The 16,471-nt window shown below is 37.5% G+C and overlaps 2 protein-coding genes across 2 annotated transcripts in view; one reads left to right on the forward strand and one right to left on the reverse strand.

Moving 5' to 3' along the window:
- Nucleotides 1-891: 891 nt before the first annotated feature.
- On the reverse strand, nucleotides 892-5,596 carry LOC143733311 (putative flap endonuclease 1 homolog). Its single transcript, XM_077225016.1, has 11 exons — nucleotides 5,419-5,596; nucleotides 5,067-5,142; nucleotides 4,811-4,913; nucleotides 4,652-4,706; nucleotides 3,990-4,051; nucleotides 3,738-3,874; nucleotides 3,503-3,563; nucleotides 3,243-3,374; nucleotides 1,475-1,620; nucleotides 1,263-1,404; nucleotides 892-1,182 (listed from the first exon to the last, which is right to left on the reverse strand). Exons 1-11 carry the CDS (start codon nucleotides 5,498-5,500, stop codon nucleotides 1,126-1,128), a joined length of 1,053 nt encoding a protein of 350 aa, XP_077081131.1. The 5' UTR covers nucleotides 5,501-5,596; the 3' UTR covers nucleotides 892-1,125.
- A 1,335-nt stretch (nucleotides 5,597-6,931) lies between these two features.
- atr (ATR checkpoint kinase) overlaps nucleotides 6,932-16,471 on the forward strand; it is a 34,271-nt gene continuing 24,731 nt past the window's right edge. Inside the window, exons 1-16 of the mRNA XM_077225125.1 lie at nucleotides 6,932-7,152; nucleotides 7,271-7,362; nucleotides 8,412-8,564; nucleotides 8,651-9,522; nucleotides 10,430-10,611; nucleotides 10,733-10,912; nucleotides 10,982-11,166; nucleotides 12,071-12,223; nucleotides 12,410-12,608; nucleotides 13,228-13,478; nucleotides 14,522-14,709; nucleotides 14,815-14,915; nucleotides 15,037-15,208; nucleotides 15,436-15,606; nucleotides 15,821-16,015; nucleotides 16,238-16,423. Coding sequence (XP_077081240.1) covers nucleotides 7,097-7,152; nucleotides 7,271-7,362; nucleotides 8,412-8,564; nucleotides 8,651-9,522; nucleotides 10,430-10,611; nucleotides 10,733-10,912; nucleotides 10,982-11,166; nucleotides 12,071-12,223; nucleotides 12,410-12,608; nucleotides 13,228-13,478; nucleotides 14,522-14,709; nucleotides 14,815-14,915; nucleotides 15,037-15,208; nucleotides 15,436-15,606; nucleotides 15,821-16,015; nucleotides 16,238-16,423 — 3,336 coding nt within the window. The 5' untranslated portion in view covers nucleotides 6,932-7,096. The remainder of the gene's footprint in view (nucleotides 7,153-7,270; nucleotides 7,363-8,411; nucleotides 8,565-8,650; nucleotides 9,523-10,429; nucleotides 10,612-10,732; nucleotides 10,913-10,981; nucleotides 11,167-12,070; nucleotides 12,224-12,409; nucleotides 12,609-13,227; nucleotides 13,479-14,521; nucleotides 14,710-14,814; nucleotides 14,916-15,036; nucleotides 15,209-15,435; nucleotides 15,607-15,820; nucleotides 16,016-16,237; nucleotides 16,424-16,471) is intronic.

Raw genomic sequence — 16,471 nt, forward strand, 5'->3', positions numbered from 1 at the left:
TATTTAATTGTGAACGAGAGCCTGACACCCTGATGCGCACATTCATGTTTCACAGTATTTACATCATGGCACTCGCTTACGGGTCAGACATGTGTTCCTCAGTGCAAAAGAGACCGAAGAAAATAAGCAGTTTTAAAGAAAAGCATGTTCTATACTTTGTGTCAATATTTGTTCTTTAATAGTAGAAATACTCATATTTTTTACTTTAATATTAGACAACTATTTAGTATTTTCAGCCTACAGTATTTAAGACCATTTAGCCTTTTGTAACAATGTCCACAGTTTTTTGTGTGTGTGTGCGTTCATATACCAAGTACCATTCCGAAAAGCCATATTATTTTTCACTTTGGTATCGTGACCAAAAACATGGTAATGTCATGGTGCTTTCTTATGTATTATGGCACTGAATGATTCCCATATTCATACAACATGGTATGTGTACAGAATATGGTATCCCAGGGTACTTTAAAGATTACCATGGTATTGCAAAGCTAAAAAACAACAACATGACATTACCAAGTTACCATGTCCAAAAAACATGATATTAGCTTGGTACTTTGCAGTTTTTAGATGGATCATATACAAATACAAAGCACAATCTCTCTCTCTCTCTCTCTCTCTCTCTCTCTCTCTCTCTCTCTCTCTCTCTCTCTCTCTCTCTCTCACACACACACACACACACACACACACACACACACACACACACACACACACACACACACACACACACACACACACACACACACACACACACACACACACACACACACACACACACACACACACACACCTATATCTATAGGCAATAAGATATTATCCACATTAAACACAAGATACACTAGTATCGTATAATACTATAATAATATATTATAAAGCACAGTACAGTCCAAATTTTGAAATAAAATGAGGTTTACTGTAATTTAATACAGGCTCCCAAACATAAATGTTACAAGCATTATTTAAAATGATACCCTTTCTTGGCACTTGTTTTACATTATTATGCCATTTGAACATTATAAAATACTAAAATATCTAAAACAGACCGATGCCATTATACTTTTAACTCTTCTGTCCACATGATGGTTTGATCAATGTTTTAAGATCCAAGATTAAAAATGGCCCATCCTATTCCATTTTTGATTGCTTTCTCCCTCTGGATCCTCCCACAGCTGCAGATTCAGCCTAGATAAAGAAGTCAAGAGTGTTTGTTACCATGTTCAAGCAATCAATCGATTTATAATACTTCTAAATTGATATCTAACCTTTCTCCTCCGTGTTGCAGGGAAATAATCTTCAAGTCGAGACTGTCTAGTTAGGCCCATTTTCTCATCCACCTCCCTCTGCTTCCTTCTCTTAGAGAGAGACTCGCGAAACTTCCTCATGCGTCCCCGCACCCTTTCCTCCCTTAAAAGAGTGAATAGGATCACATACCCAAATCTCAGATACTATTAAACATCAGAAAATAGAGACATACTTCAAAGGCTTCTCCTTGCACAGGAACTGCACCAGACCCTCTTCATCAGGCTCACTCCAGGCCAGAACAGGGTCATCAATTTGTGGGGTTTCAAAAAACAGCTTCCGGGCATCCTTGTACTGCCAGTTTGGAGGGATAGGGTGTGTCTGTAAGAATTGACAGCCAAAGTCGCCTTTATTTTTGGTTTACGAAAAACAGCAGCCTGAACATTCTGTTATACATTTTTTGTTTTCCACAGATAAAATGAAAATCATATTGTAGAAAGCAAATTAGGGGGAATAAGTCATGACAAAACTATCAGAACACTGCCTTCTAGTGGGATCAGCTTTGAAGCAATAGTTCACCCAAAAATGAAAATTCTGTCAGTATTTACTCACCCTCATGTTGTTCCAACCCCGTCAGACCTTCGTTCATCTTCGGAACACGAATTAAGATATTTTTGATTAAATCTGAGAGCTGGATCACTCCTCCATACTAGTCCATAGGCTTCTTCAGGGATTGAAACTTGCCGGCCACGAAAAGTTATTAAAAACATCGTTAAAATAGTCCAAGTGACTACAGAGGCTCAATCTTAAGTTTATCAAGCGACGAGAATACTTTTTGTGCGAAAAAAAAAAAAAAACGACTTTATTTCAACTATTCATTTACTTCTCTCTGTGGGCCTCGAGTCAGTTCACTAGTTGAACAGCGTACGCTTCTGTTGTTGTACGTCACACGCATCACACACATGACCAGCGTCGGCCAATAGTGAGCCTACGTGTGACGTAGCTCTACGCTATTACAAGTTAGCTGACTACAGGCCCATAGAGAAGGAAATGAATAGTTAAAATAAAGTCGTTATTTTTGTTTGTTTTTGCGCACAAAAAGTATTTTCGTCACTTGATAAACTTAAGATTGAGCACTGTAGTCACTTGGACTCTTTTAACGATGTCTTTAATAACTTTTCAGGAAAGGCAAGTTCAATCCCTGAAGAAGCCTATGGACTAGTATGGAGGAGTGATCCAGCGCTCAGATTTAATCAAAAATATCTTAATTTGTGTTCCGAAGATGAAAGAAGGTCTTACGAGGTTGGAACAACATGAGGGTGAGTAAAGACAGACAGAATTTTCATTTTTGGGTGAACTATCCCTTTAAAGTCACCATGGAGTCAAAATGGACAATTCTTTTTTTTTAAGGAAAGGTGCAGTGTATATAATAGATGATTTATCTATGCAGTTTAAAAAAAAATCTTTACTCGAAAACATTTATTTCCCAACCCCCTTACACTTACATCTCTTCATTAATGACATGAGCACTATAATACTGACGACAATGATCCAATAATTTCCAGATGGACAAAAATTCCTCTCCTACACCTTTTCTCCATTTCCCTCAGATGTACATTATAATAGGCATAAGAGGAGCGTGTGTAAGGCTTAGCCTTCCCCTGGCCACAGACTTGAGACTAGAGTGGAATTTTCTCACTCAAACCACTGACTGCTGCTGCTTCTGATTGCTTTTAGGGGGAAGTGTTGCCCATAATGGCAGGTCTAATTAATTAATGAATTAACTACACTGAACAAAAATATAAACGCAACACTTTTGTTTTTGCCCCCATTTTTCATGAGCTGAACTCAAAGATCTAAGACTTTTTCTATGTACACAAAAGGCCTATTTCTCTCAAATATTGTTAACAAATCTGTCTAAATCTGTGTTAGTGAGCAGTTCTCCTTTGCCGAGATAATCCATGTTTTATTTGGTTTATAAGATTTTTTTCCCCAACAAGTACCTTTCTGTTGACATGTTCCATCACACCCTCTATTGTATGATGTTGTTTAACAAGCTTCAATGCCCGACTCGGCCCAAGACCCCCAATCTTATCACAGTAGTCACAGCCGAGCAAGATACACAGGTCAACAAACTAGGAAGGAGACACAGAAAGATAAATTAAACAAACACACTTTTGTCCTGTTCTTTTAGATCTTTCCTACAAATGCCTTACCAAAAAAAGGCAGATCAATTAATGATCAGACATTTTGAATGTTTTACCTGTTCATATGTCAGCTGTAGAGCTTGCAATAGCTTTGGTAAGGAGTACTCTGTCACCTCACTGTGAGAGAAATGATGTAAGGACAAAACCATGATAGCTATTGCTGTATTTGAATACACAATTAAAATGTCTTTCTACAGATGTGTTGAAATGCCTTACTGTACAATATAACATTGAAAGTTCTCCTGCAAAATCTATAATCAGAGTAGGGAATTAATTTGACTTTAATCTCACCTGTCTTTCTTTGCATTGAGCTGTCGGAGAAGAACAGTCCCTCCAAATGCCAGTGTGTCCATGTCCTCTGAGGCTACAGCATTAACTGTGCCACTTTTGACCAAGTGTGCACACAGTGCCTCTGCTTCACCTGGAGCCTGACATTCAAAGTGATGTCAAAATAAGTCAAACAAGAACCCCTCAAATTCATATGATAGAGTAGTTATTTGTATAACGCTAACTAAATTAAGTAGGAAACAAAAGAAAAAATACCTGGATACACGGCACACCCATGAGCCTTAGGAGACGTAGGCAGTCTTGTTTAAAGTTGGACCCTAAAAAAGTGCAAAACAATGCGCAGAAATATCATAGTCACCAGAAAATTGGGAATAGTGATGAGTAGAAAAAACATGAAACTATTCAATATAGTTATAAGACTTTAAGATATATTAAGAACGTTGTCTATATCAAATAAATGCTGTTATTTTGAGCTTTCTGTTCATCAGAAAATCCTGAAAAAATGTATTAGTTTCCACAAAAACATTAAAGCAGCACTACTGTTTTCAACATTGATAATAATAATAAGAAGAAATGAAATAAATAAATCATATTAGAATGATTTCTGAAGGATCATGTGACACTGAAGACTGGAGTAATGATGCTGAAAATTCAGCTTTGATATAACAGGAATAATATATATATATATATATATATATATATATATATATATATATATATATATATATATATATATATATATATAATAATAATTTATAAAACCCTTATTTTAAAATCATATTTCACAATATTACTGCTTTAATTGTATTTTGGATTAAAAAAAATGCAGCCTTGGTGACAATTCTTTCAAAAGAGACTTGAAAAAAAATCTTACTGACCCCAAACTTTTAAACCGTAAAGTTTACAACACCACACACCTGTGTTGGGGCTCTGCAAGCTGTTATAGCCAATGATTTGAGCTCTTTTCTCCAGCTAGAGGAATTAAAATACATGGCATATTATTAAACATAACTGGATTATATCATTATTATATGTATGTAATTATTAAATAATTTTATTAGAACACATCTTCTAACTACTGCTCTCTTTTGACTGGGCGGTCTGCCATCAAGTACAAAGACAGGCTTGATGTCATGCTCCAGGAAAGTAAGAGTGCGGTAAAACAAGCCTGTGAGAGGGCTGCAACATCACATGTTCATGTGTGTAAGATAACACACACACACACACACACACACACACACACACACACCGACACATTTATGACAGAAGACAACAAGATTTACAAAAGAGAGCAGACAAATTCATTTTTCATCATTTCATTTTTATTCAAACCTTAGCCTCAGATGGCTGGGGAGAGCTGTGCGAAACTGATTCACCACAATAGATGTATCTAGAGCGATAATCTTCCCTGGATCACAGAAACATCACAGTTGTTAAAGATTTTAGGCAAACATAACAGAACATAAAAAAAAGATTATTGAGTAACTTAAATTACAACTAGTAATAACAATCGAACTCTGAAGTGTACATTCGAGATACATTTTTCGGCCTGTAAATTGCTTTTCATACTGTTTTCTCTTGTTTATTCATGACTACATTATTGTTTATTATTTTTTTTACTAACGTTACGGTTTCCCCAATAAGCTTTTCTGTTACATTTTTAACTGCAATGCGTTGATCTTACCCGAATAATCACCGATCTCTTTGTTGCCCATAGACGCTGGAGCGTCAAAATGAATTAAGTGCGCTAACTTTGTAATCCCCATTTTAGATTAAAAATGCTTTTACTCTAATCGTGTTGGTAGGACAGATGTTATTGTCCTTCATCACACATCTTCATTTCCGCATGATCGCAGTGCTCAAGTGGTTGCCATGGTAACATAGCGCTGATAGGCCACCACTACTTGACGTCACCAAATTATTTCGCGACCATAGATATATATACATAGAAACCTCATTAGCGGCTGGATTCTATATGAAAAAAAAGACTGGCAAAAACACGTGCGTAAATCAAAACCACACGTGCGTACTACTGAAAAATGTGCGATCAAACCAGTTACCAGACTCTCAATAAACAAAAAATAAACAAAAAACGCTATATGTAACATGTTCCATCTAGCATATTGGAACAGTCAAAGCCGGTCCTTGAACATTCAAGAGCAACTTGATTTAGCATCTGCAACTGTAGTTAAAGCCCCCCTGTGGTGACTATCAAGTTTTTGATGTTGTGCTGTTTTTAATATGGTTTAAGACAAACCATGTGCAGTGAATTCGCAGTGTTTCTGACGTCACAAACTAACTTGTAACCAATCACTTCAACATGTGATCAATGAGTGGATCTCTGAGCTGGTGTGAGTGAGTGGAGGCGGGGCCTATTTGCATATTCATAGAACCGCTTATACTAAATGATGCAAGGTTGTAGGGTAAAGCTATTTTAAAGCCTGAATATTTTTTTAAATATGTAACTTTGGTGATCAAAGATGAGTTTTAAGGGATACAATTATTGACTACAGGGGGACTTTAATAGACACATATGAATATCTTTATCTGCAATAGACTTAAGCAGATGATTTTGCTAAAGTAACACAATACCAGACGGAGGCGTCAGCTAACACGGCATTAAAAAAAGTTACCAAAAACCTATAGTATTGAGTTAATACATATAAAAACCCAAACCAAACCCATTCTCACCTGTGAATTTTTTGTCCAATTTCTTCGGGAATTAGAGGTTTCACAACCAGAAGCTGCACAATTTTTTATTAATAGTATTAATTATTATTATTATTATTATTATTATTATTATTATTATTTGTTTTATTTTATTAAATGCTTGAAAAAACAGTAACAACAATTATCATCATTGCCATCATACCATAAAAATACAACAATGCAGGGTCCTTCAGAATTTCAGTCCAGATTAAGTGCCAGCCACTGTTCTAACCTCCTTATGTTTTCATAGCTTTTAAGTTTTTAAAGAATACAATAAATTCAAATATGTTTTTGTTTCAAGTTCAAATCTTTAAAAAAAGTATGGAGTTGTGGCATCAATCATTGATTCTAATGTGAGTGACGATACGCTGACCGTTCCAAGATGGCGGGTGTGCCGACGTGTCTGAAGTGGTCGAATGTGGATCTACGTTTCTACTTAATATTCGCGACTGCAAAGGCTGCAAACAAAATGACCCAAGTCGTTTGCCGTAGACGAAGTGACGAACTAGCGTGCGAGAATGGTTTTGAAAGTGATGCTTGTGTGGAAGCTGGGGATATCAGAGCGAGTCAAAATGTTTGAATAAATGTTTTATTAGGTCAAGTCGTCCTAAACATTACTTTGTATATAATAAAAGCACATACAGCAAGTAAAGATGGAGCAAGGACTTGAGATGTCAGCAATGATTCCTGCATTGCAAGAACTAGCCAGGTAACATCAATGGCTGCTAATGGGGATATATATTCTCTTGTTAAATACTCCTGACAGGCGTCCTCAACATAAATATTTAAAAATAAAGCTCATACAAAGGCTTTTGTGTTTTTTCCAGTGCCAGTTCAGTTGAGTACAACCAGGCTGTGCAGAAACCACGTCAGATACTGTGTCAGTTCATTGACAGGATACTGACAGATGTTGATGTCGGTAAGGAAAAATGCATTGCATCTTGGATATTTGTGTTGTTGTTACGTCAAAGTATTTTTTATAAGAACATCTCAAAATTCTGTCATTGTTTACTCACCTTCATGTTGTTTCAAACCATGCTAAATAAATCTAGTGGTTGAGTTCACTTGGTTGAAGAATTATAGTGAAAACTGTTAAAGTGAAGCCCTCTAGAAAATATTATGTACTTAAAAGCATATATTACAAATTACATTAAATGCATATCAATGCAAATATTGCATAAATTTTTGAAAAGAAAATAAGGCATTCCATTCCTTCTCATTACTGATGAAGTTCTGTGCTATTGTCACATAAATGTTCTCCATAGTTAACACTGGAGTCTGCTTATATAATCTTTATGAACTTATCAGCTAAAAACACAAAACAATTCATACACTAGATGGTAGATTACATCAAGTGCATCATTCAAGTCTGTAGTGTATAGCATAGTATAATTTGGGACAAAATAATATATATATTCTCATAGCTTTTTCGTTTTTAGAGAACGCAATAGATTCAAAATATATTTTCATGTCAAGTTTAAATCTTTAAAAAACAATATATATATATATATATATATATATATATATAATATATTTTCATTAATATCATCATATATATACGGCACCCATAATTTTTTACTCACCCTCATGTCGTTACAAACTTCTATGACTTTCTGAAGAACACAAAAGAAGATTTTAAGGATTAAAGGTTTTGGTGACCATTCACTTCAATTGTATGGACAAACAAACAAACAAAAACAAAAACACTGAGACAATTCTCAGAATCTTCTGTTATACTGCATAAACAAATTATACAGGTTTGGAATTACATGAGGGTGAGTAAATAATGATATATTTTTTATTTTTGTGTGATTAAACTAGCCCTTTAAAACAAGATAACAGAATATTTAAACTTGTTGGAAATTTCTCTTCATCTCTTTCCACTGTCAGTTTTTAGTTCAGTAATGTTTGAGGTGTTTACATAGTCTAATGTTTTTTTTTAATTTTTTTATCTCTCTCACGTTTTAGTTGCTCTGGAGTTATGTAAGAAGACCAGTTTTGAGCCAGCATGCGTGATGCTGCTGGACTTTGTCCAACACATTATTAAATCCTCCTCATTAATGTTCATAAACCCAGCATGTCTTTCTGATCACTTCAAAAACTCAGAGAACAGCTGCACTGGTAAGTTGATATAGTTTACATTATAGCTTAAGTTCTGCACAACTACATTTAGCTTAAATAGTCTACCTTTCTTTCTATCTTCATAGATTTCAGTAAATGGATCATCAACCGTCTCTTGCGAATTGCTGCTTGTCCAGAATGTGAAGATCTTCACATGAAGATCTCGTCAGTCATCTGTTCCTTGCTTCACCTTTTCAGAGCCAAGGGTCCAGTCCTATTTGGGCTGTTTTCCACAGAGCTAATTTGTTTAATGCAAGATCTAGTGCATACGAATTTCATGGTCAGACCGTCTCCACAATGGCCAGTGGTGGTGGAACGCTTCTCCATCAGGTCTTCAGAGTCTGCTGTTTACCTGACCCCTACGGTCCTTCAGCTGTCCTCATGTGCCTCAGCTCAGATGCTGTTAGTAACTTCATTAACAGTGCTGACGGATATTTTGCAGGGCGTTTTCTTCCCAAGAGAAGTGGGCATCATATGGAACTCTACTTGCCTCATGCTGTCTAATGGGAGCCCGAGGCTCAAGGCAGTGTCTATGGTGCTTTTAACTCGCATTGTGACTCTAGGAGGTTTCCCTGAAGACCATTCACAGCCATTTTTCTCTGCTTATTTGCATCTCCTGGACTCATTGCCTGCTTTTGAGGAGTCAGACCTCAAGTCTTTTGGCAAGGATTTCCAGAAGCTCTCCCAATGTGTTTTCCTGACAGAGGAAGGCACTCACGGCAGGTTTGAGAGAGTCCATTTGAACATGCTGATGGAAAGGCTTGAGAAATTGGTGGTTGGTGGGGCACTTGAGCAGTTGAAGGTAATGGAGGTGAAAGCTACACTTTGTGAAGTCTTCTGCTTTGTCCTCAACTTTGTTCCTCCCGGATACGAGTGTGCAGTGCAGATCCGGAAGGAGAGAGTCGCAGCCATTTGCAAAGCTCTTATTAAGACCATTGGAACCCAGGACCAGGAGGAGGTAAAGGGTCAAAAGAAAAAATTCATCCGAAAAAAAAAAAAGTTTTTTTTTCTATTTTCTGTCAAGCACAAAATAAGAAGTCTAGCAAAAGGTCCAGGCTGCTATTTTCCATACAATCAAAATGAATGGCGACATGACATGTCAAGCTTCAAAAATGACAAAAACAAGATAAAAGCAGCACAGTCGCAGTGGTTCAGACATCTTTTGCACTATATCCAAAGTGTTCTGAAGCAATTTTGGGAAAAGGAAATGGACATTCCTAACATTTGAAGGAATGGTTCACCCAAAAATAAGAGTTCTGCCATGAACTACTCACCTTCATATTGTTCCAATCACATAAGACTTTGGTAAACACAGATGCTCAATCATGCTTGCGTGACACGTGAGAACAATCCTCATTGGTTGTCGTGCGTCAAGCAAGCACTTTTGAGCATCCGATTGCCATGTTTGATGTACTTTACGAATGTGTGTTGATCCGTGTTATATATGAATAAAAGCCTAAATTACAACCGCTCATCGTATAAAGTGATCATGCCTATTCAGAAGACCTTGATTTAACAACTCAATTGACCACTGGAATACTTTTACAGTCTCTTCATGAACTTTTTGAATCGTCAAAGTTTTAGTGAAATGAACTTTCAATGGAGGGATAGAAATCTCTCAGGTTTCATTAAAAATATATTCTTTTGTCTTTCGAAAGTCTTATGGGTTTGGAATGACATGAAGGTGAGTAATTGATGTCAGAATTTTCATTTTCTCGGTGAACTATCCTTTTAAATTGTTGATAGTTTAAAATCTTGCCGTACATTAGCTCAAATCTCATTCTCACGTATACATTATAATGTAGTTTGAAGTCTTAAAGTGGTGATGTATTGCAGAGAGTAACATATTTTCTGTTATAAACCAGCAAAGTGTGGAAGGCTACCTGTACGCTGCACTCAAGACAGATGCCATTGCTGCAGTGCAGGACACGCAGGGCGCTGTTTCTGACCCTGCTGATCCTCGTATATATGAAGAGGAGGTTCCAGCCAAACGACCAAACCTCTCTCTTCCAACACAACTAAGGAGTGAGGCCAAAACTCAGCCAATGTACGCAATTCTCTGTCCCCACTCAGTCTGCTGTCTCTTCAGATAGACTTTGCTTCAGTCTCTCCTCTTACAATGTGTAAAGATGAGCTTAACGCATTAAGATGATCTTGTCTGCCATCAGGCAAGTGGACATGAAGAGCAGTAGTGAGGTGTGGGCAGCTGTAGACAGCCGACTGGGCGAGTTACTGACCCAGATGAGGGACCACACTGTGAGCCAGTGCGTGAGCACCGTGCAGGGACTGACGGTCATCTTCCACCTGGCTGCACTTTGCTCTAAGCACTGTCTGAATGGACCACAGAGGTACGGTTTTATTTAAAGCCTATGTTGTGTTGCATGGTTATTAGTTCTCATTCTTAAATGCCTCTTCAGTGGCAGAGGAGAGAAGACATCAGAGACCTCAGATGGAGTCCAGCTCGTTTGGTTGAAGCCTCGGGTTTTGGCTCAGGTAGTCGAGAGCTGCCGAACCGTAATGGCAAACACCTCCAATGAGGGAGAGCTGGAGCCTCTGGTGGAGGGCACTGTCAGGATCCTTGATGCTGTCCTCTACCTTAACAGTGAGTGTATTTTTTGCAAAGGACCATTTCATTCAACTGCATCTTGGTTTTTTTTTTAAGGATGGCCTAATATTCAAATTCTGGTCAAAACTGAAAAGCCTAATATTATTTTCAAGTTATGGCTGGTAACCAATATAAAATACTATTTGTTCTGAATTTATGAAAAATATATCACTAAAATGAAATATAACACAAGTAAATGTAGGCATTATAACATTATAATGCACACAGTATGAAAAGGCATATTTATTTTGAGATTGGCTAAAGATAACAGTTAACAGTATTAATAAATTATTAGTGGTTTTGAAGAATCGGGTCGACACCAATAAATAAATAAAAAATCTCGAATTTTGGCCGATACCTGTTATAGATTACCCTTCAAAAGTTTATTCGTTTTAAACAAGGACACATTAAATTGATCAAAAGTGACAGTAGAGACATTTAAAAGGTTACAAAATAATATTTCAAATAAATGCTTTTTTCACAAAATATTGAGCAGCTGTTTTCAGCATTGATAATAGGAAATGTTTCTTGACCAAATGAGCATATTAGGATGATTTCTGAAGGGTCACGTGACACTGAAAAAAACTGGATTAATGATGCTGAAAATACCGTTTTTCTATCACAGGAATAATTTATAAATAATATAATAGTGCACAATATTACTGTTTTATTATATTTTTAATCAAATAAATGTAGCCTTGGTAAGCAAAAGAGACTTCTTTCAAAAGTTTTTAGTGTGTATTGTGTGTACTGTGCATCCCTAGTTATTTTACTAATTTATTCAGAAATTGCACCATTTTTTTATATTTTCTATGACCATAGATAGAGCATCCGATAGATATATTTAACAGCATGATATCAGTCCATTTGAAATAATTTGATTTTTATTTTCTGTTTACAGCCAATAGTCAGGGTGACACAAGTTTTTGCAGGAATGTTTGTGCTCTGCTGTCGATTCCATGGGTGCTTGAGCATTCTTCACAAACGGTTTATCAGACAGCCTCTTTTCCTGCAAGTCTGATTACACTCTCCCAGAAACTTGCTCCTGCCTGCTGTAAGTATCTAATTCATTAACGTTCTGCAGTATTTTATATACGCCCAAAGGGGAATTACTGTAGCTGTAATGTCAATGGATAATCATTTTTAAAAAAAAATGTTTTTATTTAGTTCCTAAATGCATTTAATTCACTTTACATTCCTTATTATTTTAATGTTTGTCCTTTTGTAATTTTGTCTGTAGCTGCACAAACTCGAGCGCACTGTGTGTTTCTGCTTGCTCTGCTGTCAAAGAGTGTGTGCGGTGACTGGCGTTCGTCGGTTTATCGTTGGGCCCTGCAAAGCAAGATGGAAGCTGAGCGGGCCAGTGCCGTCAGAGGCTTCCCCCTTCTGCTGCACCACCTAGGAGTCAAATCCTACAGCCTCATCCACGAGGTTCTTCTGTACGTCACCCTCTAACAGTCAATCTAAAAATCATCCAATATTGGCACACCTCAATTCAGGGTTCCAATGGTCATGGAAATCCTGGAAATATCAGTGAATTTTAAAAGTCTTGGAAATATCTATAGCAAATATATTGTTCTAGTCATGCAGTTTATGAAAGACCGTAAGATGGTTAAAAACCTTTTGCTTGAGATGTGAATAAATATATGAATACATTATGCTTGTAAATGGCTGTTGTGATATTATGAGTGGAGGCTTGGACCCAGAAATGGTATTCCTTACATTACAACTAAAACTTAGAATGAGATTAAAATGTTGGGCAGGACTTGATTTCATCTTTCGGTAATTGATTGGATCGTGGGAAGTTGGGTGTTGTTAAATAAATAGAGGCAGATCTGAATGCCAGTTTGCAGTCAGTTTAGGAGGATATGTAGTCCCATCTCCGTCAAGACAAACATCATGAAGAGAGCACATGTCGATGCAAGGATCCAACGATTTTTTTAATTGCACATTAATTACATAAACACTGGAACATTCTGTAAAAAATAAGAAGTGTTTATTATTTCATGGTGTCTTTAATACACGTTTGTGGACATTTTTATTTAAAACTGCATTTAGGAACAGACTCCAGGACAGCTCAGCACAAGTGAAGACCGAGCTGGCCGGTATCACGGGGCAGCTGGCCTGCTGTTTGTCTGAGAGCTCAGAACTGCAGTTCCCTCAGGAGACAATGCCTTCCCATGAGCTCCTCTGTGCTGGTCTCAGCATTTCAGACTCCCATCCCTGTCAGATCTCCTCAATCGGAGCCTCTATCCTCACCCCGTTCCTTCTGCTGCTCAAACCTGTAGAGGACGTTAAGGTGAAGCAAGGTCAGTCTGCTCGGCAACACTTTCTGTGAAACTTCTGAATTATTTAACATGGAAAAGCTTTATTTATTTTAAAGGTGAAGTATGTAGTTTTTGCGACAGTAGTAGCACCTTTTGGAATTAAAAAAATAAAGCATATTTTGCAAACACCCACTTTGACAAACGTGTTGCAAACAGACCGTGCATTGCGCCTCCCCCAACCATTACAAACACAGCTCTTACGGGTGCTTGTGAAGGCATGTCTCAAGTAGTAGGTGGCTAATTTCAATAAAAGGTCCAACGTATTGGGAATACTTTTAGCTGTGTTGCTATGTGTCAAGAGTAAGCAATTGAGTAGGCTAGTAACACTATCTAGAGCGAACGCAAGCATCTTGCTTATAATAAACCCATCCAATGTACAGTATCTTCACGTGGCATATTTTTTGTCATGACACACCACAACTGTTTGACATCAAAGTAAACATAAATTGATACATTTATCTGTCTAAACAGGTGCATTATGATACTGTATGGTGTCAAAGTGTCCATTGTAATGTGTAGCATCGCAATGCCCTGTTCGCTTTAACTTGCTCATGACCTGTTTTATCTTTGAGGTTCTAAATGCAGTGAAATTTGGCTTGCAATCCTGTACCCGAAGCTGAATGTCAGTCATGGTCCCACACCTGCTAAAAACACTCTTGCTCTGCCTGCTACAGTAGGCACACCCCAAACTGGAAAGAGATAGACGTATGGACCGCTCTCAATGTTTGGATGGTGCCTGGGATGCTCAATGTTTACACTTTTGGGGGAGATAAACCCATTAATGGCATACTTATAGTAATCAATAAACGATATACTTAGTTAACAGAAACAAAATCTTACATCCTTCAGTTTTAAACTGTCTTGAGGATTGAATTATTAGTCTAAAGAATGTAAGTACTGTAGCTGAATTTGGATAAATGAATTTACTAATAAATTTTTTCTTTATGTGTTGCAGCCTGATGAGAATTAAACTATAATCTAAACTATAACATTATTCTATTTAACATTGTCTTTTGGAATGGCAGCTTTTATCAGGAACATACGGCACTTGTTCAAGCATGTGGATCTGGGTAACAGTGAACCTGATACGAAAGCTCTGGTTAATGCATTGGTCAACCTCATTGAAGACCCTGACCAGGAAGTCCGCATAATGTTCGGCCAAAACATTAAGAATCTTCTGGAGTTTTGGAATGGAAATGGCTTCCTGAAGGAGGTACAGATTTTAACGTTCAAATTATATTAACATAATGTAGTCATTATCACCTTGTTGTTAGTCAATTAGCAGCGACTAATGGATGGATTATGATTTTGTGTCCAGCTTCTTGTGTCCAGGCTAAAAGAAGCTTACACCAATGCAAAGACCTCCAGAAACAATGATCTCAAAAACACGCTCATATTAACCACTGGAGAAATTGGGAGGTAGTGCAAAATGTGTATTTTTGGTACCACTTTTAGTATACTGTATAATTGATTCTTCCAGCTGTTAAAAGCGCGCAAATCATGTTTCAATAATGCTTTTCGTGCTTATGGTGCTTCTCAGAGCTGCTGAAGGGAACCTGGTGTCTTTTGCTCTGCTTCGCCTTCTGCACTGCCTGCTGTCCAAATCCAATCCCGTGTCAGTAGCAGCCTACACAGAAATCCAGGCATTGGCCACCTGCAGAGACCTCAAACTGCAGTCCTTCTTCAACCAGTACAGGAACCCAATTTGCCAGGTCAGCATGCCTTTGTGTTACTGTGATGATAAAGTATTATCTTAATTGCTTTGCTTTTTTGGTGTGTTTTATATAGTTTGCCATCAATGTGAGCACCACCATATGCTGTTTATCAAAAAGCTATAAAATTGTGTTTTAGAAATGAAGAACAGTGTTTGTTTTGCTTCAAACAAACATGAAATATGTTTATAGAATATGTAATATTCCTCTCTTTTCTTTTATTGCAGTTCTTGGTGGAGTCTTTGCACTCCCGACATGTGACGGCTCTGCGCTGCACGCCAGATCAGAGCAGCGAGGCTCTGCAGGAGGAGGCGGCCCATCAGAGAGAGCTTGCACTAGACATCCTTTCTCATGTGGCACATGTCTTTGATTTCCCTGACCTTAATCGTTTCCTCAATGTAAGTTTAACATCTTAATTCCAGATTTGGCAAGATCAGCCTCTGATGTAACTGAAAAGCCGGAAATTTGGGCAAATATAGTACATCATACAGGCCGGGACTGGGAAAACTTTTTGAAACCAGCAAGAGCAAAATTTAGAGCAATGATGGATTACTTTGATGAACATTGCTTATTTCACGGAAGAAATGAGCTTACTCTCTCTTTAATTCACAGCGGACACTACAGGTCCTTCTTCCCTTTTTGGCAGCCAAGGCCAGTCCTACTGCTTCTGCTCTGATCCGCACAATTGCCAAGCAGCTGAATGTCAACCGCAGGGAAATGCTCATCAATAACTTCAAATACATATTCTCCCATCTTGTGTGTTCCTGTACCAAGGAGGAGCTGGAGAAAGCTTTCCACTACCTTAAGGTGTAATTTTCAGATTATGAAATTAGGAAATAAGCAGTGAGGAAAAAGACAAATAGAAAGAGGAATGGTATCATTCATGGCATCAACATTTCCATTTTGTACATCTGAATTTTTATTCATTTATTTACTGGTTTGATTTTACATTTATTTTTTTCTTAATTTTTTAATTTCTTATTCATTAACTTTTATTTGATATTATATGTTATTTTTATTTTTGCACAGAATGAGACAGAAATTGAATTGGGCAGTCTGCTGAGACAGGATTTCCAGGGTCTTCATAATGAGCTGCTCCTGCGTCTAGGAGAACACTACCAGCAGGTCTTTAATGGACTTGCTATTTTAGCTTCTTTCGCCTCCAGTGACGACCCATACCAGGGCCCAAGAGAAATCACCACCCCAGGATGCATGGTACTACTGCTCTAATAATAATATTCATCAGTCTAAGGCCCACGGGTG

Source organism: Siphateles boraxobius, unplaced genomic scaffold, assembly GCF_051911475.1.
Source record: "Siphateles boraxobius isolate OS27281-9 unplaced genomic scaffold, OSU_SipBor_1 1, whole genome shotgun sequence".
Classification (NCBI taxonomy): Eukaryota; Metazoa; Chordata; class Actinopteri; order Cypriniformes; family Leuciscidae; genus Siphateles; species Siphateles boraxobius.